Source organism: Dama dama, chromosome 12 (genome assembly GCF_033118175.1).
Source record: "Dama dama isolate Ldn47 chromosome 12, ASM3311817v1, whole genome shotgun sequence".
NCBI classification, from domain to species: Eukaryota; Metazoa; Chordata; class Mammalia; order Artiodactyla; family Cervidae; genus Dama; species Dama dama.
The window spans coordinates 19,126,460-19,151,990 of NC_083692.1; the positions used below are offsets into that span (position 1 = coordinate 19,126,460).

Consider the following 25,531-nt stretch of genomic DNA (forward strand, 5'->3'; position numbering starts at 1 on the left):
CCCGAATAGCCAAAGTAATCTTGAGAAACAATGGAACTGGAGGAATCAACCTGCCTGACTTCAGTCCCTACTACAAAGCCACAGTCATCAAGACAGTATGGTACTGGCACAAAGACAGAAATATAAATCAATGGAACAGAATAGAAAGCCCAGAGATAAATCCACGAACCTATGGACACCTTATCTTTGACAAAGGAGGCAAGGATATACAATGGAAAAAAGACAACCTCTTTAACAAGTGGTGCTGGGAAAACTGGTCAACCACTTGTAAAAGAATGAAACTAGAACACTTTCTAACACCATACACAAAAATAAACTCAAAATGGATTAAAGATCTAAATGTAAGACCAGAAACTATAAAACTCCTAGAGGAGAACATAGGCAAAACACTCTCCGACATAAATCACAGCAAGATCCTCTATGACCCACCTCCCAGAATATTGGAAATAAAAGCAAAACTAAACAAATGGGACCTAATGAAACTTAAAAGCTTTTGCACTGCAAAGGAAACTATAAGTAAGGTGAAAAGACAGCCCTCAGATTGGGAGAAAATAATAGCAAATGAAGAAACAGACAAAGGGTTAATCTCAAAAATATACAAACAACTTCTGCAGCTCAATTCCAGAAAAATAAATGACCCAATCAAAAAATGGGCCAAAGAACTAAACAGACATTTCTCCAAAGAAGACATACGGATGGCTAACAAACACATGAAAAGATGCTCAACATCACTCATTATTAGAAAATGCAAATCAAAACCACAATGAGGTACCATTACACGCCAGTCAGGATGGCTGCTATCCAAAAGTCTACAAGCAATAAATGCTGGAGAGGGTGTGGAGAAAAGGGAACCCTCTTACACTGTTGGTGGGAATGCAAACTAGTACAGCCACTATGGAAAACCGTGTGGAGATTTCTTAAAAAACTGGAAATAGAACTGCCATATGACCCAGCAATCCCACTTCTGGGCATACACACTGAAGAAACCAGAATTGAAAGAGACACGTGCACCCCAATGTTCATCGCAGCACTGTTTATAATAGCCAGGACATGGAAGCAACCTAGATGCCCATCAGCAGATGAATGGATAAGGAAGCTGTGGTACATATACACCATGGAATATTACTCAGCCATTAAAAAGAATTCATTTGAATCAGTTCTAATGAGATGGATGAAACTGGAGCCCATTATACAGAGTGAAGTAAGCCAGAAAGATAAAGAACATTACAGCATACTAACACATATATATGGAATTTAGAAAGATGGTAATGATAACCCTATATGCAAAACAGAAAAAGAGACACAGAAGTACAGAACAGACTTTTGAACTCTGTGGGAGAAGGTGAGGGTGGGATGTTTCGAAAGAACAGCATGTATATTATCTATGGTGAAACAGATCACCAGCCCAGGTGGGATGCATGAGACAAGTGCTCGGGCCTGGTGCACTGGGGAGACCCAGAGGAATCGGGTGGAGAGGGAGGTGGGAGGGGGGATCGGGATGGGGAATACGTGTAACTCTATGGCTGATTAATATCAATGTATGACAAAACCCACTGAAATGTTGTGAAGTAATTAGCCTCAAACTAATAAAAATAAATAAATAAATAAATAAAATACACCAAAAAAATAAATAAATAAAATAAAAAATATTATATATGAAAGATTTCTTAAAAAAGAGAGTAAATCCTTTTTCTGAGTATAAAATTAACATACAAGCTTAATGTCATGGCTAACTGAACAACCTTTTCACCCCTCTTGCATGGCCTGAGACTGGAATGCAGTTTTCTTCCTCCTAACCAGGGGCTCAGCTATGTGACTTATTTCAACTGATGGTACATGGGCAGAGGAGACAGTGTGCTAATACCGAGCCTAGGTCTTAACAGGCCTGCTGCCCTCCTGTTCCTCCAAACAGAAGAACATCACCTTCAGCTAAACTGCTGGTCCAAGGAGGAACGGGGAATACACAGAGCAGAGCTACCACAGCCAAGTCAGATCAGCCGAGCCAACTGATCGGCAGGTGATGGTGGTGAATAAGTAGTATTTGTAAGGCACTAAATTTGATCTGCAGGTGATAGTGAGTGAGTATTATCTGTGAGGGACTAAATTTTGAGGTGGTTTGTTACACAGCATTATTGCGGTACTAACAAGTAGATACAACAGCAGAACAATGCAAATTGCTAAAAGTAAGAAAACATTTAAAACTCACAATCCCTTCACTTTGACATTCACAATTAACTTTTTAAAAAATAATGGGTATCGCATTAATACTCTACAAGAAGTGAAAGGTATAAGGTAGAAAGTAAAGGCTGTCTCAATCTCTAAATCCCACTTTCCAGAGGTTAAACACTAGTATCTCATCAGTTCTGAAATGCATCATTGGGATTTTACACACACACATCCATACATATTTGGTCCTTTCCCCCACTCCTTCCATACGACATTGCATATATTGTTTTAAATCTTGCTTTTTGTATATATTAATATATAGTCTTTGACATTAAAAAAAATCAGAAATACATAGAGTCATTTCTTTCTTTCAGAGTACAAATGGAATGGCTGCACAACTCTCCATTTTAGGAATGTACTATAATTATTTGAAAGTGTTCCCTTTTGATAGACATGAGTTATTTCCATTTATCTCTTAACAGAAGCATTGCTTCAGTGAACATACTTCTATACTTTTACAAGTATATTCCTTAGTCTAAATTCCTAGCATTCACTATTAACATTTGGTGTGACATTATACATGCACAAATATCAAATATATATATAGTAGATTTTAATTTCCAGGAATAACACAGAAGAAGCTTACACCCAACTGCTCATTAAGAGGAAAATGTTGATGCTCAAAGCCCTGTCTGTTCTTTTTGGCTGAAAAACACAGTAAGAATGTGGTAATACATTTATACTGGAAAAAAGGTAAGAGGAAAGATCCTTGCATTTCAGACACAAGGTGTTCTAAAACTTTACCAAGCTTCTCCTACTACAAGCACAATTCCCACCTTCTCCACGTCCCACAAATGACCTAACATTAAGGTCACAAGAATGATTTGAGGTCAACTAACATTGGAAGGGCTGAAGCTGAAGCTGCAACTCCAGTACTTTGACCACCTCATGAGAAGAGTTGACTCATTGGAAAGGACCCTGATGCTGGGAGGGATTGGGGGCAGGAGAAGGGGACGACAGAGGATGAGATGGCTGGAAGGCATCACCGACTCAATGAGCATGAGTTTGAGTAAACTCCGGGAGTTGGTGATGGACAGGGAGGCCTGGCGTGCTGCGATTCATGGGGTCACAAATGCATGCTCAGACACGACTGAGCGACTGAACTGACTGAACATGTGTTTCCAACTTAATCTCTCTCTATATCTCACTATCTTCTGCTTTTCTATCTTCCTTTTCCTTCCTCCAGGTTTCCCCTGGTGGTCCAGTGGTTAAGAACCCACCTTTCAATGCAGGAGACACAGGTTTGATCCCTAGTCCAAGAAAAGATTCCACATGCCATGGGACAACTAAACCCATGTGCCACAACTACTAAGCCCGCGCTCTTGAGCCTGTGTGCTGCAACTGCTGAAGCCTAGAGTCCGTGCTTCTCAATAAGAGAAGCCACCACAATTAGAGAGTAAGCCCTCACTCGCCACAACTACAGAAAGCCCTGCCAAAGCAACATGGATAGAGTATAGCCGAAACAAAAAATTTAAAAGCACACATCCCCCCAAAAAAAAAAAAAAAGCACACATCCCTTGACCTAGCAATTCCATTTCTACAAATGTATGTATACAACAGTATTCACAAATTCTAAGTATTCGCTGCAAGTACTGTTTGCAATGGGAATGATCTAAATGGCCATCAATAAAAATACCCTTTACTGTATATAAGAGAAAACTATGCAGATATTTCATGTATGCATGCTAAATCACTTCATTTGTGTCCGACTCTTTGTGCTCCCATGGAATGTAGCCCACCAGGCTCCTCTGTCCATGGGATTCTCCAAGGCAAGAATACTGGAGTGGGTTGCCATGCCCTCCACCAGGGGATCTTCCCAACCCAAGGAAGAAATCCATGTCTCTTACATCTCTTGCATTGGCAGGCAGGTTCTTTACAGCTTAGTACCACCTGGGAAGCCTGAAAAATGCTGATTTTCCCAATTTTCTGATATTTTCTTCTTTCCTTTACTATTCTCTCTTCATTTCTCACTCTCTAAACAGAGTAGTTGAGAAAGATGTATTCCTGGTGTCCTTTTTTCCTTTTATTTGAATCACTCATCTAATCCCACAGCTGCAACTACTACCTCTATATTGGTGTTCTTCAATTCTGCATCTCTATTACCAACCTTTTCCTCTGCACTGGTACTTCATTTATAAACTCATGATGGAAATTTCTCCCCAGATGGCTCACAGATCCTGCCAAGGAAATTAGATATGGGCCACAGGCAACACTACACAGACTTCTCAAGTAAGAAAAACTTCTCTTCTTCATCATCCTTCTTTTAGGCTTTAAACTTCTCTCACTCGTCACTAAGAACAACTGATACGACCCCCAAAAACTCTCACTGAGGCCTTTCCCTTGGAATGTTATCATCATTCCATAATTCAGACGTTCATCATTTTTTATCTAGATCATGGCAATATTCACTTAGTTATGCTTCCCAGTATCTCAGTTCTCACTCTCTCCCATTCATCTTGCCCAAAGCTGCAAGCTTACAAAGGCACAGCTCTGATCACATTACTCTTCAAGAATCTTCTATGATTTCCAAGTATCATGAAGAGGATACAAAGATCTAAACCAGTCACTCAAAGCTATCCTGGATCTTGCCTGAAGTGCCTTTCCAAACTCATCTCCTAGTACTCTCCCCATTTTGTACTCCATGTTCTAGTCAACTTGAACATTTGAAACTTGAAAAAGATGTCCCACATATACACTTCCAATGTGTGGGGCTTCCCTCATAGCTCAGTTGGTAAAGAATCTGCCTGCAATGCAGGAGACCTGGGTTCAATTCCTAGGTTGGGAAGATCCACTGGCGAAGGGATAGGCTACCCACTCCAGTATTCTTGGGCTTCCCTTGTGGCTCAGCTGGTAAAGAATCCGCCTGCAATGCAGGAGACCTGGGTTCAATCCCTGGGTCCAAGCCATTCTTCCCAACAAGCCCACTTTTGAAATTGACTCTTCCATCTGTGCTTGCCAAAATCCAACCCACTCTTAAAAGGGTCAATCCAAATGCTATCTCTTCAATGAAGCCTTCCATGATTCTCCATTCAGATTTTCCCTGTTTTGAGCTCTTTTTGCACTTCCTATTCCTTCTGAATCTAACAGTCTGCCTTGAATGCTGTTTATCTATTTGTCTTATCTCAGTTCTAAATTGTAAGCAAGGGAATACCCCAGCAGTCCGGTGGTTAGGAATCCATCCTTTCACTGCCAAGGTTGTGGGTTCAATCCCTGGTCAGGGAACTAAGATCCTACAAATCACCTGACACAGTCAAAAAAAAAAGAAAAAAAAAGTAAGCAAATGCACTCTGAGGGAAAGCAAAGCATCTTAACCATCTTTATATCCTCCACAGTGCTCTGTGGAAGCAGATCAGGTCAATGACTAATAAATACATACTGAATGATTTGGAAGAGTATGACTCTACAACAAACCAAACACAAAGGCCAACCCAAACTGAAGGAACAGTATGATTCTTTCAACATACTAGTGTGAGAGCTGCCTACAATATACGTATATAACAAATGTTCAATACTTGTTAACTAATAAGATTTTAAATAAGAATACTGGCTCCCCAATCTCTAAATATTTCTTCTGTCTCCACACACACTGAAAACTCTCTTCAATCAATGTCAGAAGATAATAATTTGCAAGGAAACAGAGATCTGCAGGAGTCCCATCAATGCTATGCATTTAAGGTAAGAAAAAGTACCGTGATAATGATCATAATTACATGCATTTGAATCTTTATAAATTCTAAATTGTTTACTAATTCAACATCATTCTGAAATACTTACAAGAGTAAATAAGAGCTGGGAAGAGAGTTTCATTTCTCTCCTGAGCTGTTTCAACCAGCATACGAAGCGGGCCTTTTGGACACAAAACAGCCACTAAATCTAGAAAAAGAAAAATAGAAATGATATCTGAAAAATGTATTGGCTAAACTTGTAAATGACTGTGTTAGGGAAGAATTAACCAATTGAAAAGGTTTAATTTTTTTTCTACAAGAAAGATATTGAATGAATATGAAATAAGCAGCAGGTAAGCTGATGGGGGAGGGAGGCAGAGATGATCTAAACAAAATACACACCACACAGAGATCTTTGCTTTTGGTTTGCTTGCTATTTGGTTAGTTTACAGTGTATTTTGGGTTCTAGGAATAAGTCTTCCCAATTTGAAAGAAAACAGGCAGAAATAATCACAAGACAGAATTATTCTAGAGCAGTTGTCAATTTCCAATAAGCAGAAATAAGGACAAGCCATTTACTTCCAAACTAAACATAACTATGAACCACAAACTGGTTTTACACCTTAGGAGGGATTTAATAGAAAGGATATGACTGAACTTTTTCAAAATATGAAGAACAGAGTAGAAAAGATGCATCTCCTCTTCTTTTTTTTTGGTATTAGGAGTGGGATCCTCTCTTTTTCTGAAAACAGTATATGTACTACTTAGGAATACTTGAAATAAAAGGGCAGTAAATTTAAACAAAATAACTAATAAACCTCTGTGTGAGAATGTTTAGCATTTCTCCAGTTCTCCTGTCAAAAGCACTTCATAGGTATTTAGGTCTCAGAATATATGTGGTGCTAAAAAGTGTCTTACAAAAACTGCAACTCAAAACAAGGAAGCAATTATGCATAAATTATTCTTGATGCTACCACTTTCTCTTCTTCAACAACTGCAATTTTTTCTTACATTTACTGTGTCATGAAAATTCAGAACATCAAAAAAAAAAAAAAAAGAAAATTCAGAATATAGAAACACAGAAAATAACTTCAAACATTTAAAATGCAAAACACGTATAGGTAAATTTGTAAAGGAAGATTTGATCACTTGCATTGACATCACTATCATTCAGATGCATTTAAATAATAAATCTCACACTTTCAAGTGGTCATATCTTCTTGTACACTACCACTACCACTGCCATAATAAAACATACAAATGCACAGAAATCTCTAGTCTCACTGTTTCTACTTTGATTTGTTGGGATGAGAAAAGGGGAATTTGCCATGCTCTAAAATAATGAGATTTTCAATCTTTAGTGTAACTGTCTTGGTTTTTCAACACACTTCTTCATATAGAAATGCTAAATGATAAACCTTTATTTTTAGAGCAATTAACTTAATTTTGTTTTGAAAGCTTTAGAACAACCTTTTTGACAAACTGAAATATCTTGAGATCTTATGAAAATGGAATTATGAATCATTACTCTAAATATTAGATACAAAAGTCTCTTATTTCAGAGGAACTCAAAAGTCTGTACAGATAATTTGTATATGTATATAAGAAACAGAGGGCTGATGGGGAGAAACAGTGTATTGTAGTAGAAAGAATATGGGACTTAGGAATCAGATTCTAGATCAAATGGTGTAAACTTTGGCAACTACTTTACCTCTACAAACTTCAGGCTTTTAGCAGTGAAACAAATGCAACAAGCTTGCTTACTTCACAAGATTATATATTTTTGAGGAACGGCTAATACTTACTGGTAGATACTGTATACATTTACTGTATGTATTGTTCAATTTAATCTTCATAACTAAGACTCCACTGTTGAATGTGGTGTGTCTGTAGTAACATAGCCAATAAATTACAGGAGTAAAAGAGTCTGGATTTGAATCCAGGCAGTCTGTCACCAGAAATGGCTTTTTTAAATATCAAAAACGGAATCAGATTCTTGATGATGATTCACCTCTGATGTTTCATTTATTAAGTTTTAACCTGCTCTAGTATGTCATAATGGTGCCCTGTGAGGCCTACATCATAAGACTGTAAGGGAGGTGAAAGTTACCCTGCACACCTTGTTCAAGAGCTCAGCACTGTATATTTAGAAGTGAAACAGTCATGAAACAATGTCTGGAACTCCAAATTGAGGTCTGCATTGTGGATTTAATATGTTTAGAGACATGTATAACTTTGATTTCTATTTTTGGAATCTGCGAAACAAGAGATTGTCTCAGTTACTCTGCCTAAAGAGGGAAACCTTGGATATGTAACTGCTGTTGTTACCACTAGCAGAACCAGGTTGCTAGACTACTGGCAAAGTCTCAAGGGTCTGTAAAAACGCACAAATAGGCCAAAATAGGATGGCTGCCTAAAGTTTAGCTAACTTGGATGCCATTCTTTGATCAAGGATGCCTGGATTAAGACATGAAAAGCACAGCTCTCCAGTGAGCTCCATCACACGTAGCTCTGCTGCTGTCCATAAAGGGTACAAACTCCCACCGCTGTTTGTTCACTCATTTGATCCCAAAGGGCTCCTGATGTCATTTATGTCAGTGGTAGCAATGGGATTTGAATCTAAGTCTTACAACCAGAAGTCTATGGATCCTTCCATTAACTCACCACTGAGTTAAACTGGAGGCAATAATAAAACATTTTTAAAGGACTCAACTTCCAAAGATTTGAAATCTTTGTATGAAAAAGATATTATAGCTAGCTGATTATTTACTAAAAAGTTATGGGATATTACTGTTATTTTCCCTAAGTCAAGATAACTAGAAGAGGAAGGAAAACACACCAGGAGGTATTTCTGTGATGAACAAAATGTCAGTCTCGGGTTTTACCATATACTGAAATCACAGCCAAGATGAGCCAGGCGGTCCATTCTGGGAGGTACTTGATAAATACCAGGGCCATGAGGGCACTGATCATAATGAGATATGCCTGCTGGAGTCTCAGTGGACCTTTCCAATGAATGGCGATCATTCCCACCACACCAAAATTCCAGATCAGAAGCGCAACAGAAATGTAGTCCATGGCAACATTATAGGTTTTAAACACTTCCCTGAAAAAAATTAAACAGATATTTGTATCACTCATAAAAACAGGAAACAAGTATCACAGCCACAGCTGTAAAAATAAGTACAAAAACTAAAAAGAAAAAAAAAAGGCCATATAACACCTAAAATGCTATTCTGTACTTCAGGAAATCCTTGTAGTATCTGAAATTGGAAAAAAAATGAAACGTGCAAAATAAAGTTTGGAGCTTAGGACATACGATATTATTTTCATAAAATTAAATTTAGTGCATCCATTTAATATATGCATTTTATACATATATTTATACACAAAACATGGAATATAGGCGTAACATATTGCTGCCTGAAAAAAAAAAAAAACCATGATCTCATTTACGTGAAATAGTGTATGAGAAGAGAGAGCAAGAGATCAATATAGTAATTCCTGAAAAGATGCAGGACTTAGCTTTAGATGACGGGAGTTTGAAATTTTTTAACTTTTCTTCTTTTCACAATGAATGTTTAGCATTTTTATCATGAAGAAAACACTATTTTAATTTGGTGGGAGGAAACTCCATTTTAAAATAATGAGATACAAATACAGAAGACAGGTAACTGAGGAGAAAGAAGGCAGTCATTTAAGTGCAAACTTTAGATTCTGGAGACTATGCAGAAAGATGATCTTTCTATTTAAAAATTTCAAAGCAAATGTTGAAATAGCTGGACAATGCAGCTATTCACAGTAAGTATTTTAGATATCACAGCACTTAAAACAAAAACCAATAAATTCCTAACTATCGTTAACTGTGGAAAATTCTTCAAGAGATGGGACTACCAGACCTGACCTGCCTCTGGAGAAGTCTGCACGCAGGTAAGGAAGTAACAGTTAGAACTGGACATGGAACAACAGACTGGTTCCAAATCACGAAAGGAGTACATCAAGGCTGTATATTGTCACCCTGCTTTTTATGCAGAGTACATCATGAGAAACGCTGGGCTGGATGAAGCACAAACTGGAATCAAGATTGTCAGAAGAATTATCAATAACCTCAGATATGCAGATGACACCACCCTTATGGGAGAAAGTGAAGAAGAACTGAACAGCCTCCTGATGAAAGTGAAAGAGGAGAATGAAAAAGTTGGCTTAAAGCTCAACATCCAGAAAACTAAGATCAAGGCTTCTGGTCCCATCATTCAGGGAAAATAGATGGGGAAGCAATGGAAACTGTGACAGACTTTATTTTTTTGGGCTCCAAAATCAATGAAGATGGCGAATGCTGCCATGAAATTAAAAGACACTTGCTCCTTGGAAGAAAAGTTATTACCAACCCAGACAGCATATTAAAAAGCACAGACATTACTTTGCCAACAAAGGTCCGTCTAGTCAAAGCTATGGTTTTTCCAGTAGTCACGTATGGATGTGAGAGTTGGACCATAAAGAAATCTGAGCGCCGAAGAATTGATGCTTTTGAACTGTGGTGCTGGAGAAGACTCTTGAGAGTCCCTTGGACAGCAAGGAGATCCAACCAATCCATCCTAAAGGAGATCAGTCCTGAGTGTTCATTGGAAGGACTGATATTGAAGTTGAAACTCCAATACTTTGGCCACCTGATGCGAAGAGCTGACTCATTTGAAAAGACCCTGATGCTGGGAAAGATTGGGGGCAGGAGGAGAAGGGGACGACAGAGGATGAGATGGTTGGATGGCATCACCAACTCAATGGACATGAGTCTGGGTAAACTCTGGGAGTTGGTGATGGACAGGGAGGCCTGGGGTGCTGCAGTCCATGGGGTCGCAAAACGTCGGACATGACTGAGCGACTGAACTGAACTGAGTTATTCTTTGGCATCAATAAACAGGAGTGGTCTATGGTTTCCTTTTTCTTGATTATTTATGGGGTTTTGGTATAAATACTACTCTGGCTTCTTAAGAATCTGGAAGCTTTTCTGCTTTTCCTATGTCCTGGAACAGTTAAAATAGTATTAGAATTATCCATTCCTTAATGGTTTAATAGAATTTTCCTATGAAATTATTTGAGCCTGGTATTATTGTTATTAGAGGTGGATAAGAACCTCTTCAACAACTTTCTGTATTTTTTTCTTTGCTCTACTTAGATTTTCTATCACTTCAGTGGTCAGTATTGGCAATTAGCTTTTTCTGAGAAAATCATCTATTTCATAGAGATTCTTACACTGATTTATTTCTTTGGTCTATGGTCATTCTCCCTGCCTCTACCAAAGAATTGGCTCTTCAGTTTATTTTTTACTTTTAATGTTTCTGTTCCTAATTTAAGAGCTAATGCAATGACCTGCATTCTGCTACTGGGGCTGAGAGAAAGACCAAGTGGGCAAATCTCTGAGCCTCTCCATTCTCCTCAAAAGAGAGCTCCACTTTTTTCTATGTGGTATGTGCAGTTCTCATGTAAGATTTCAGTTGAACGAAAAAAAGGCTGATGAAAAAAAAATGAAAGTTTGAAAATAAATTATGTTTATACATGTTTGAAATGCATTAATATTATGATTTGTAAGTTATACTAAAGAATATAGTAAATTTACTTTACTAAAAAGACAGAATTAATTGCAGTGTTGAGTTCTTTTAAGTTCTTATTATAAACAAGGATCAACAAAAGCATATCCCTATGGTGACTGCAGCTATAAAATCAAAAGATGCTTACTCCTTGGAAGGAAAGTTATGACCAACCTAGACAGCATATTAAAAAGCACAGACATTACTTTGCCAACAAAGGTCCGTCTAGTCAAGGCTATGGTTTTCCAGTAGTCATGTATGGATGTGAGAGTTGGACCACAAAGAAAGCAGAGCACTGAAGAACTGATGTTTTGAACTGTGATGTTGGAGAAGACTCTTGAGAGTCCCTTGGACTGCAAAGAGATCCAACCAGTCCATCCTAAAGGAGATCAGTCCTGGGTGTTCATTGGAAGGACTGATGCTGAAGCTGAAACTCCAATACTTCAGTCACCTGATGCGAAGAGCTGACGCATCTGAAAAGACCCTGATGCTGGGAGGGATTGGGGGCAGGAGGAGAAGGGGACGACAGAGGATGAGAAGGTTGGATGGCATCACCGACTCAATGGACATGAGTTTGAGTAAACTCCGGGAGTTGGTGATGGACAGGGAGGTCTGGTGTGCTGCAGTTCATGGGATCACAGAGAGTCGGACATGACCAAGCAACTGAACTGAACTGATTGATAATATTAATATGCTGTATTCATACCAAGTATGATCTATACATGAAAACAATAATTTGAGAATAACTCATCAACAAAGAACATTTCTTTAAGTGACAGTTATAGAGTCCAAACAGTTAATTCCTGAAAAAAAGACCAAATATTTCACCACTTACCCCAAGTAAATGAATGAGAAAAAGAACAGCAACAACAGGGATGAAACAATAAGCCAGGCATGGATGACCTAGAAAAGAATTTCAATATAATTAACAGATCCCACAACCTAAAAAAAAATCCAAATTTCTTACTTCAAAAATGGTATGTTATTTCTGTATATGTTATGATTTTCAAATACCAAAACACAAGCAGCTTTAGGAACAGTAAATACCTATAACAGTTGGTGCTGAAGTACTCATAAAATAGAAATTTCATACATAGAGACCTTCATTCCTTTAGAAATAGGTAAAATTTTAAAAGAAAAGATATATTCAAAATAAATTATCAAAGATAACCTACAGAATGGGAAAAAATATGTGCAAATGATATGACTGACAAGGGGTTAATATCCAAAATATATGAAGAAATCACAGAACTCAATACCAAAAAAAGAATAAAACAAACAGCTCAATCAAAAAAATGGGAGAACACATTTTCTCAACAAATACATACAAATGGCCAACAGGCACACAAAAAGATACTCAATACCGCTAATTATTAGAGAAATGCAAGACAAAACAACAATGAGGTATCACCTCATACTTGTCAGAATGGCTATCATCAAAATGACCACAAATAACAAATGTTGGGGAGGATGTAGAAAAAAGGAAACTCTTATACACTGTTAGGGGCAATGAAAATTGGTGCAGCCACTGTGAAAAACAAAATGAAGGTTCCTCAAAAAACTAAAATTACTATATGATCCAGCAATTCCACTCCTGGATATATATCCAGAAAAAAAATCACTAATTTGAAAAGATACATGAACCCCTATGTTCATAGCAGCACTATTTACAACAGGCAACATATGCAAGCAACCCAACTTCCCATCAGCAGACAAATGGATAAAGAAGATGTAGTACACGTAAACATACACACACACACACACACACAGGAATACTACTCAGCCTTAAGAAGGAATGAAATTCTGCCACTTACAGCAACATGGTTGGACCTAGAGAATATTAGGCTTCATGAAATAAGTCAGAGAAAGACAAATACTGTATGATATCATTTATAAGTGGAATCTAAAAAATAATACAAATAATGTACATGCAAAACAGAAATAGATACACAGATACAGGAAAAAAGAAAACAGTGATTACCAAAGGTGAATGAGAAGTAGGGGGGTACAAATTAGGAGTATGCCAATGTTCACTGCAGGACTATCTACAATAGGTAAGACACGGAAGCATCCTAAATGTCCATCAACAGAGGAAAGGATAAAGAAGACGTGGTACATATATACACTGGGATACTACTCAGCCATAATAAGAACCAAATAATGTCATTGTAGCAACACAAACAGACCTAGAGACTGTTATACTGAGTGAAATAAGTCCGACACAGAAAGACAAATATCATATGATATTGCTTATATGTGGAATCTGAAACAAGGGGAGCTACAAATGAACTTACTTACAAAACAGAAATAGAGTCCCAGATGCAGAAAAACAAACTTATTACCAGAGGATAAAGGCAGAGTGGGTGAACCGCGAGCCTGGGACTGCCACACACACCACCACACACAGAGCAGACGGCTGCTAAGAACCTGCTGTGCGGCACAGGGAACCCCACGCAATACTCTGTAACTGCCTAGACGGCAAAGAAGCCTAAAGCAGCGAGTGGACAGATATACACACACACATACGCACGTGATTCATCTTCCTCTACCCCTGAAACTAATGCAACATTGTAAATCAACTATACTCTAATAAAAATTTAAAAAAGTAAATTAGGGGTATGTGATTAGGAGATAGAAACCACTATGCGTAAAACAGATAAGCAACAAGAATGTATTTTATAAATTAACTAGACTTCAATTAGAAAAGGTATCAATAGAGTCAAGAGTTAACATTTATACTTTAAAGCAGCAATATTTTCAAGAGGAATTCTGATGTATTCCTACAATAAAAAATTAATAAATAAAGTAACTAATAATAAACTGATAAAATAAATTAACTGATAAATCAAAGTCACAAAACTGAAAATCAGAAATTCAGTTAAGGGACCAGTGTACACATACATTAACTGCACGAAGAAAACAGGCCTTCTAAATTATATAACAATTTGAAGAAAAAATATTCAGTATCTGAGATTTCAGTAAGTATTAGTATGCTATGTTTATTTTACTTGGTTCATTAATAATGCTTATCTGTCAGTCCATCATTATAACACAGAATTCATACACCACTATATAAATATTAGTCCCTTTAACTCATGTAAAGCATATTAAAATGAGAGATAGAATCAGAACTTGATTTTTAATCAATTATTTTTTGGGGCCTAGCCATATAACATACTTTGGCCACCTGATGCAAAGAACTGACTCATTTGAAAAGACCCTGATGCTGGGAAAGATTGAAGGCAGGAGGAGAAGGGGATGACAGAGGATGAGATGGTTGGATGGCATCACTGACTCAATGGACATGAGTTTGAGTAAACTCCGGGAGTTGGTGATGGACAGGGAGGCCTGGTGTGCTGCAGTCGATGGGGTCACAAAGAGTCAGACATGACTGACCGACTGAACTGAACAGAACTGAACATATAGCATGCAGGATCTTAGTTCCCCAACCAGGGATAGAAACCATGCCCCCTGCAGTGGAAGCACGAAGCCTTAACCACTGGACCACCAGGAAAAGTCCCTAGAGCTTGATTAATCTATTATACAACATTAAAAAAATTTATGGTAATTTTATGTGATGAGTATATTTGCAATGAAATTAAAAGACGCTTACTCCTTGGAAGGAAAGTTATGACCAACCTAGATAGCATATTAAAAAGCACAGACACTACTTTGCCAACAAAGGTCCGTCTAGTCAAGGCTATGGCTTTTCCAGTGGTCATGTATGGATGTGAGAGTTGGACTACAAAGAAAGCTGAGTGCCGAAGAATTGATGCTTTTGAACTCTGGTTTTGGAGAAGACTCTGAGAGTCCCTTGGACTACAAGGGGATCCAACCAGTCCATCCTAAAGGAGATCAGTTCTGGGTATTCATTGGAAGGACTGATGCTGAAGACGAAACTCCAATACTTTGGCCACCTGATGCAAAGAGCTGACTCATCTGAAAAGACCCTGATGCTGGGAAAGATTGAGGGCAGGAGGAGAAGGGGACGACAGAGGATGAGATGGTTGGATGGCATCACTGACTCGATGGACATGGGTTTGGGCAGACTCCGGGAGCTGGTGATGGACAGTGAGGGCTGGCGTGCTGCGGTTCATGGGGTCGCAAAGAGTCGGACACAACTGAGCAACTGAAGTGAACTGAACTGATATTTGGGAAAATACTACATAACCCAAGGAGTCTGCAGTTTTAAAAAATAGAATGGAGAAATACGATAAACTTTCAAGAAATTTTTAACCAAAAGTACAATTATTTTAAGGTAGATACACCCATAATAAGCTTTATTCTTTCAATGAATTTTACTGTTATGACAGGAGAAGCTACTTAACCACCAACTTTTCCAAACATATCTCTTAACCAGAAAGATCAAATTAAACCTTAAAGAAATAAAAAAGGAAAGCTCCAGGGCTTCCCTGGCGGCTTGATGGTAAAGAATCTGCCTGTCAATGCAGGAGACACAGGTTTGATCCCTGGTCCGGGAAGATCCTACATGCCTTGGAACAATTAAGGTCCTGCAACACAACTAACTGAGGCTGCTCTGCAGCCTGGGAGCCGCAACTACTGAGCCCACGTGACACGGTTCCTGAAGTCTGGGCTTGTGCTTCAAGACAGGAGAAGCCACCACAACAAGGAGCTTGAGCACAGTTAAATGAGTAACCTGTGCACTGCAATTAAATAGACTCTGCTCACCATAACTAGAGAAAAGTCTACACAGCAATGAAGACCCAGCACAGCCATAAATAAAATAAAATAAAATAAAATTATAAAAAGAAAAGCTTCAAATCAAGTATATTATTTTGTCTCCATTTAAAAGAAAAAAATCTCCCACCCCCACCTCCCAGATCCAGTTGTTCAAATTATACAGCTCTAAGGTATCAAAATCTAGTTGTTACTAAAGTTAACATTAGAATCTATGTTCATTTTCTCTTTTGGCTCTGTTTGGATCATTCAAGGTGACATGTGATTATTAAATCCTTTGAAAGGAAAGATTTCTTAAAAAGTCTCTCTGCCTTTCTTTAAAACAACTTTATAAAATGTTACAACTTGTGCAAAGGTCAAAAGAGTGGTTTTCCATCATGAAAGTTGGTATTCCTTCAACAGTTAAATATTCTAAATTTACTATCCAAATATAATAAATTTAATTTCTGGTGTTCTTCCACAAAAACTTCCCCTAACATTTTATTATAAAAATTTTCAAACACACAGTGAAGCACTGCCCATATACCACCTAAATTCTACCATTCACACTTGCTGTACTTGCTTTGTAACATTTCTATCCATCTCTCCACCCAATGAGTCCATTTTAATATGTATCAAAGTAAACTGAAGACACCTGTACATTTCCCTCTAAGTAGTTCAACCTTAGCAAAATATTCTGAAGGGAGTCCTTTATTTCATGTCCAAAGAAAACAATAAAGCTTAAGCAAAAAGGAATCTTTCCATATGCATCCTAGCCCATTGTACTCACAAGTCAGCTTTAGAAATAATCCAAGTTTCATGGACTGTAAGCCTGCCAGGCTCCTCTGCCCAGGGAATTACCCAGGCAAGAATACCAGAGTGGGTTGCCGTTTCCTTCTCCAGGGGATCTTCCCAACCCAGGGATCAGACCCAGGGATCGGACCCAGGCCTCCTACAGTGCAGGCAGATGCTTCACCGCTGAGCCACGAGGGAGGCCCATACAAAACAGCACAAAACTAAAAACTTTAAAGAGTGGGAGATGTACATGGATATTCCATATTAAACTTAAGGGCGAGAGTAAATATTGCATATTAGGAATCCTCAACTTTCTTAAGGAAAGTTTTTTTTATCTTGTTTTATGCAGGAAGGGACAAGGGAACATGAAATACTATTTTTAAAAAAGTATTTTTCTGAATACAAATATATATACTTATGACATATAGAAAATATAGAAACACTAAAAGAAAAAAACAATTTCCACTGACCACTGAGAACCAAAGTTGCTATTAACCTTTCCTTTTCAGACATGTTTGTCTGCATATATAATAACCTTTTAAAAAATTAGAATCATGTAATATGAGAGTTTACATTCTTTTAAAACTTTATTTTTATTACAGACAAATTCTCATTCCACCAAATATTTTTTGAATATATAGATTTTAAATGCCTCAATAATAGTTTACCTATATGCATGAGCTCACAATTTAACCTTTGCCTTATGCACGGAATCTCCGGGGTTTTCCTTCTTTTTCCAATTATATTTTATGCTATGATTAATATCTAGTATGCAAACATTCTTCAGCATTTTTAATTCTCTAGGATAAATCATGAAAGCAAAATTACAGAATTAAAGTGTATAGACATTTTCTAATTACTGACCACTGATATATACTGGCTTAGTGACTGTAAATTTGAGTCCTGCCTAATTTTTACCAAGTCAATAAGCTAAATATGTTAATTTGCTATTTTAATATATATAATTTTTGCTAGTGAGGAAATATACATACACCCCTCTGTACTCTACTCCTCTCCTGGCCATCTAGATTTCCTTCATTATTTCTCTTCTTGGGTTTTTAAAATATCTTATTAGGATATTAATAATTTTCTTAATTATTTGTAAGTGCTCTTCATACTGCAAAAATATTAGCCCTCTGCCTGCAATAATTTTTTTTTTTTTAATGTTTAAAGAGAACTTTATTATGACAGTGAGTTTTGACTTGAAAATCATTCCATGAAGTGGAAGTGAAAGTGGCTCAGACGTGTCTGATTCTTTAAGACCCCTTGGACTGTAGCCTTCCTGGCTCCTCTGCCCATGGGATTCTCCAGGCAAGAATAATGGAGTGGGTTGCTATTTCCTTCTCCATGCAATAATGTTTTTAATGGTTTTCTTACTAGGTTAATCACGGATGTTATGATTTTCTGAATTATTACCTGAATTCAAAGCCTCTTCTGATGACTAAGCTACACCTCCCCTTTTCCTAGAACATCAGGTGGTAAAACAGGCCTTTCTCATCTTGCAAAAATCCCTAGCTCAGCTTTCCTGTTTCACAGCTACAGGCTCTGAAACAAATGAGTCCTGATTCAGTACAGCATGGCAAAGATCTCCTCTAATCACTGAACTATCTAGGCCAGAAATCATGTGACTTCAGTAAGCTATATGGTTTCATCTATATCAAACAATAAATCATTAAACTGCCTTTTCCAATTCTTCCTTTTTAAGGTTTGTTTGGTCTTTTAGCTTTCTGTGCTTCTCAAAGATGTTGCACAACCAACTCCTGACACAACAAATCCTCAGGGCTTATTTCCAAACAGGTCCTGGCAAGTTTCTGAATTTCTGACTCAAAAGCCCCTTTTATTTTTATACTAAGAGTCAAAGTAAACAACTTGTTGCTATAGAATTGGTTGGGCTGGCCAAGACATACGCATTTAAAAAGCAAAGCAAAACAACACCAGTGAATGGGTGAACGTGGAAATCCAGCTAAGTATAAACCTTTTAGACTGTCTAACACGAAGCACTAACTAAAAGATGCACAAAACCAACAAAAATACCTTGAGATAGGTTCTGGTTAATAAGGCGTAAAAGCCCATTCTGGACCAAATGCATGCAGCTGCCAGTACATAGGCTGGGGAATCAGAAGTACCAGGAAGCCAGGGGTAAGTTTACGACCTTTCCCCTCCAGTACTACCCTCCTCCACTTGAACTCAACACAACCTAAGTGGGCTTTAGCAAGACGAGAAGCCCTCTAAGTTCCTCCTGGAGAAGCAGAAAGAGGTTTCCAAACACCAAAGAAGAATGCAAATCCCTAGGGGACTCCCACTAACATGTGAATAACAAAAGTAGCAAACAATCCAGACACAAGTCACAGAGAGAGTCCAATAAAGCAGAGAAATGGAACTGGTAGGTAAACACTTCTGTGTATACAAAATTGTATATAATGAAAAAAAAAAGATAAAAGTAACTGAGACATGAGCACATTTAAGCAGTGGGAGGGGAATGGTTTTACATCATTTGCTCTTTGGGTGCCTGAGTGTAGATGACTGCCTGTCACATCACATCTTTTGTCTTCAATCTCCAGATTCTGATGTCAGACTGCAAATGGTCATCACTTAAGTTAATACTTTCATCCACTCAACAAACAAGGTTAAACTCTGTATAATTTTAGAAGTCTGTGAACAGTGAAAAGGTGAATAGTGAAAGGATATTCAATCTCACTAATAATCAACTAAAAGCAAATTAAGACATTTTTGCTTTGCCTACTAGGGTTAGAATAGATTTTATATATACATGTGTGTGTGTGTGTTTATATATGTTTATATATGTGTGTGTGTGTGTTTATATATGTGTTTACATATAAACACACATATATATGTATTTTTAACCACACTGTACAGCATGTGAGATTTCAGTTCCCTGAGCAGGGCTTGAACCCATGTCCCCTGCAGTGGAAGTGTAGCGTCCTAACCATTGGACTTCCAGGGAATTCTCTGCACAGGTATTTTTAAAAACTCAGTGCTGGTGAAAGTAGAGTAAGACAGCCTCGCTCACCACTAATGTTAAGGACAAATTAACACTATCAATTTGAAAACAAAATTCTTCATACCAAGACAGCCAAAAACATGTAGACAATTTGCTCCAGAAATTCTGTGCCTGGGCTTATACCCTAAGGAAATAATTTGAAACACTGAAAAGCTCTATGCATAAAGACATTCACTGTTTTTTGGGATAGTGAAAATCTGGAAAGCACTCAAATGTCCAAATTAGGGGAAGTAAATGACAATACACTCATTCAGTCGAATATTATGTAGTCATTACACATATTTTCTAAGAATTTATAATATGAGAAAATGCTCATGCCAAATTAATAGTTTTCAAAAAGGACACATACTGATTATACATTTGATTTTAACCACGTTAAAGAATATACTGAAGTAGAGAAAATACAAAGTAAAAAGAGTGCAGAAGTCAACATTTGAAAAGTTAATATTTATTTCTTTGAGAATGAGCCTAAAGGTTCATGAACAGTAATAAGTTGTCATTTTTCTGAGGCATGAATCTGAAACATGTGCCAGACAGCTGAAATTCACAGGCAAGTTACTTAGGTAGCGTGAGGTAGGGAGCAGAGGCTGGGAGGTCTGGGCCTGTCTCTTCCCTGCATAACTGCCCCTGCCTTTATTTCCCAAGCAAAAAACCTATTCCTGCAGGAGAGAAGGTGAGGGAATGGACGGGAATTCAGCCAGTCACCAATGAGTTCAACATCGGCATCTGAAGGTGGCTTCACTGCTTTGGACTCAAGTTGAAGGGGCTTCTTCCATGGCTCAGTGCTAAATAACCCACCTGCCAATGCAGCAGCCTCAGGAGGCTCAAATTCGACCCCTGAGTAGGGAAGATTCCCTGGAGAAGGAAATGGCAATGCACTCCAGTATTCTTGCTGGGATAATCTCACGGACAGAGAAGCCTGGTGGGCTTCATTCCATGGGTCACAAAGAGTTGGACATGACTGAGCAACTGAGCATGCATGCATTCAAGCTGAAAATCTGATTTTCTGTGGTTATATATTATTTTATGGGGACAATTATATCATATAGTGCTATTTGTCAATAAGGGAATTCACAAAGGTCTTAGGATATATTCTTCTGGAAGGTCCTAAGAATACTGCAAATCAAAATGTTAAAACCATTTAGACTGTGATATTTTATGAAAACATTTGTTTTTCATTTATGCCTTTTGGTTCCACAAATGAGAGGGGGAGGAGACTAAAAATTAACTTAGTTTTAGAATATAAGACCTTTTTCTTTATTAGACCGAATAAGGTGACAGGACAATCCAACCATAAAAAAAAGAAGACGGTGCAGGGCTTCCCTGGTGACGCAGTGGTAGAATTCACCTACCAATGCAGGAGACATAGGTTCAATCCCTGATCTGGGAAGAGCCTACAGGCTGGGACGTGCCTACAGGCTGGGAAGCAATCAAGCCCGTGTGCCACAACTATAGGAGTCTGTGCTCTAGAGCCTGGGATCCGCAACTACTGAGCCCATGAGGCACAACTACCGAAGCCTGCATGCCCTAGAGCCCACACTCCCCTCCAGAGAAGCCGCCGCGATGAGAAGACCGAGCACTGCAACTAGAGTAGCTCCTGCTCGCCTCAACTTGAGAAAAGCCCACGTAACAACAAAGACCCAGCACAGACAAAAATAAATAAAATTATTAGGAAAAAAAGAAAAAAAAGATGGTGGAAAGCAAAGCTCTGTGTCTCATGCTCACCTTGTAGCACCTGTATTTATAGAGAACCACCAGGAGAATCGTCATGACGACAATGACGCTGATCATGATCACCGCGTTCAGGATTGAGTGCAGGGCTCTCTGCCCCACAGTCTCCGTGTCTTCTGTAAACGGAGTATAGATTCTGTAATAAAACAAAAGCCCCAGCGGTTAATGGAGATTCTAAACTACATGCTCTCCAAAACCAGTTCTGTTTCCCAGATTTAACTGATATCTTATGAATCACTTTTTTTTCAGCTCATCAATCTAACCAAGAATTTTTAACCTAAGAAAAGCAGCTTTATGCTAAAATAAGCTCTTCAAAATAAAAGGAGATGGTTAAAATAGAGGTGGACCTACGTGCGCCAGACACTGGCTCCATCTAGTGGACGCTTTATACTGGAATAATTACCTCATCAAATGTTTTCTCCACAGCTTATCAGTGATTTGTTAAAGTACCACCAGATTCTGCCATAAACTACCAACAGATTCTGCCATAAACTACCAAGGCCACAAGTGGTTCGAAGAGGAAGGTAAAGTGGTGGATAATTATCTTATATCTGTAGGGTGACTACAACTAAAGTTGTCTTGAGATAATGTCACATATCCATCTACCCTTGTTTCACATGAAAATGCTTTTATTCCAGGTACCAATGTTGTCAACAGAAGACTTTATTTCTGCGTCCCCTGGAGTTACGTACAGCCACAAGAATAAGTAATGACCACTGAGTTATAAGCAGTTGTGGTCTGTGGAACTTCTAAGGGAGGAGTGAGTTCTGCTGAGAGGTATGTCTTAAGTCCTTTTCTCCTCCACTCCTTCCTGCTGTCTGAATGAAGGCTGGGGCTCCAGCACCAATACTGGACCCCGAAATAACCTAGACAACAGAAGCCAAAAAAGAAGGAATGAAGAAGCCTGAGTCCTTGGTGAAAAGAAGGCACTGTACAATCTGAACTACTACCTCTTCACTATTCTGTGGGAGATAAGAAAATATGTATATCACTCAAAACCAATTTTTAAAATTTTTTCTTTTTTTTGGCTGTGCCATTCGGCTTGCAGGATCTTAGTTCCCTGACCAGGGATTGAACCTGGGCCTCAGCAGTGAGAGCGTCGAGTCTTAACCACTGGACCACCAGGGAATTCCCTGTTTTGATTTTCTATAATGGGCTCAGCAAACTTCCTATAAAGGACTACAGAGTAAATATTTTAAGCTTTGTGAGTCATGTTCTCTGATGCAACCATTCAACTCTGCCCCTGTAGTATGAAAGCAGCCAAAGACAATACATAAATGAATGGACACGGCCATGTTCCAATAAAATTTCATTTACCAAGGGAGGTAGCAGGCAGCTCTGGCCTGTGGGGCATAGCTTGCTAACCTGGTTCTATAATATGCAGCCAGACCCAACTTTAACTTACAGGGACAATATTCCCCAACTTCTTTTGGTAATTGTTTCCAACCTCTGCTCTTTACTCATTGTCTTACACTTTCTCTCAAAAGGTTAAAGCTTGGCTTTCAGAACCCCACAGAGTTTTCCAGACACTTGCCAATTTCAGAATTCACTTAAAACATCTTGAGCCCAACAAGGGTCCCAGAGACAGAACTAGGTGACATCTGAATCAAAGCATTTTTCTTGGAGACAAAGGGCGGACACCAAGAGCACCCAATCTACATGACAGTTCGGCAAACACTTTAGTGCCAGTTTGCATTCCTTCTTCATCCTTTCACTGAACAACTTTTTTTTTTGGCTGAACATTTATTACATTCCTCACCCTGGAAACAAAAGTGCTCTCATAGTCCTCGTGGTATAGAAGGAAACCAGGCATTAAATAAGAAAAGTAAATATACACTTGCATATTGTGACAAGTGAAAAAAGAACAGGTTGCGAAAGAATACCGGGAAGGGCCTAATTCTTTTAGGAGGATCACGGAAGTTATTTTTCAACCAAGATGAGAAGGATGATAGGAATTAATCCACCAACGTTAGAAAAGGAAAACAACATTGCAGGGAGAAGAACAATGGGCCCAATGACCCTGAGGTGCTAAAATCCCTACCCACTTCTTTACTTGCTCAATTCCAAATGAATTGAGCCCAGTCTAGGGATGCTACATAAAAAATACAACTCTGCAGCTTTATTTCCCCCACGTAAAGCAGCATCTGCTTCAGTCATCAGGAGGATGGACTCTCTAGCCCTCATGGCCCTTCAGTGCAGGGGTCAGAGGTCTTCGAGGTGAGGGTGACACACCACGCAGACAGCTAGAATGGCCTTGAGAATAACCACCCGCAGTCCTCATACGTACAGCTGCCCATCCTTCCGGGTATAAAAGCTGACTGATTTGATGGTGGCCACAACCACCACCATACAGAGAGTCACAGGGACAAACAGCATGATCACATGTTTGGCGCCGTATTTCAACGTCAGCTCCTCATCTTCCTCTTCCTCTTGCTCCACCACCTGCTGTGAGCTGTTGGGGGCTCGGCCATTGGACACCGATTCGGTGTTGCCACGCCGCCGCCTCTCCGAGCCGTGCTCAGGCCGCTCTCTACTGTCATTCTAAAAGCACAGGAAGAGATTTTTCAGTAAGTCAGACTCCCAGGAGAATCAAAGTGTTCTATATCAAAAACAGAAAATGCAATGATTAGATCCCAGGGTAACAACAGGCCCATTATTACGTGAGTTTCCAAAAACTTAAAGCAAGAGAGAATCAATTTACAAGAAGTACCCAGCCTAAAAGTCAGGATTATTTACCACTGTCCACTGGAGGAACCCAGGTCCCCCCTCTCACCCGGCTCTTTCTAACTCTAATACAACTGTACTCATTCTTCGGAATTTTTGACTTAAAAAATGACATCTGCATGAAGCCTTCTTTATTTGCTGCGGCTCCAAGCAGAGTACTCTCACCTTTTTTAAAATCATGACATGCTTTTTTACCTGTAGGTTCCTATCATTTATACAAGGAACTAGCTCACCTTCATTATTAATGAGACTTAGAAATCTTTGCAGTGACATACAGGGGATCTCTCAGTATTATTTCTTACCATCTACAGTTATCTCAAAACAGTATTCAATTAAAAAAAAACTGTTACAGAAAGAAACTAGGCCTTAATTATGATGCTCTCCAAACCCATTCCCACCTATACAGAGGAAGGGAACAATAAATACAAGAATGAAGGAATGAAAGTAGATTCCATTTTTCTCTACTTCTAAACATCACTTTTTTACCGTTATCCTTATCCTGGGTCTATCCTTGCCCATTCAAGTTCAATTTCCTTTTTGATATTATTATATCTAAAATTCAGTTTTTGTAAAGGGTAGAATGAATCTCAAGAGCATTAACAACAACAAAATAAAAATAACAGAAAATAGGAGAAAAATAACAGAGAAATAAATAAAACAGGATATGAAAGTAGACTGATAGTCACTGCTGCTGACAAGAGGTAATGAGCTTGGTTAAGACAGGAAGCTCATAGGAAGACACACCTTGTACGTTGTATCTCACTTTTGACTATAGAGTTTAACCAAGTACATTACATGCTTGACAACAGCAGTCTATTAGGGATTGTAATATGTGCCTTTTTTTTGGCTCCACGTCAAGGCTTGTGTGATCTTAGTACCCCAACCAGGGATTGAACCTGTGCCCTAAACAGCGAAAGCCCTGCATCCTAACCACCAGACCACCAGGGAATTCCTGATGTGTACTTTGACATTTAACTCTCACAACCACCCTACCATCACCACTTTCCAGGCAAGGAAACAGCCACAGCTTGTGTTATAAAGAGGGCTTGAAGCCAGGTGTGCCTGACTGCAGAAATCAAGCTCTTAACCTCCTCTCAATCTGTCAT

General features: G+C 38.6%; 1 protein-coding gene and 1 non-coding gene across 6 annotated transcripts in view; both read right to left on the bottom strand.

Moving 5' to 3' along the window:
* The window catches only part of PSEN1 (presenilin 1), a 70,695-nt gene that overhangs the window by 17,877 nt on the left and 27,287 nt on the right, over positions 1-25,531 (bottom strand). For all 5 annotated transcript variants that reach the window (XM_061156739.1, XM_061156740.1, XM_061156736.1 and 2 more), the window contains exons 4-8: positions 23,989-24,242; positions 21,696-21,837; positions 12,312-12,379; positions 8,777-8,997; positions 6,001-6,099 (exon numbers count right to left, since the gene is read on the bottom strand). In XM_061156739.1, the coding sequence (XP_061012722.1) occupies positions 6,001-6,099; positions 8,777-8,997; positions 12,312-12,379; positions 21,696-21,837; positions 23,989-24,242 (784 nt within the window). The remainder of the gene's footprint in view (positions 1-6,000; positions 6,100-8,776; positions 8,998-12,311; positions 12,380-21,695; positions 21,838-23,988; positions 24,243-25,531) is intronic.
* TRNAE-CUC (transfer RNA glutamic acid (anticodon CUC)) lies at positions 22,758-22,829 on the bottom strand. The gene has a single exon. It is a non-coding gene; the product is annotated as a tRNA-Glu (tRNA).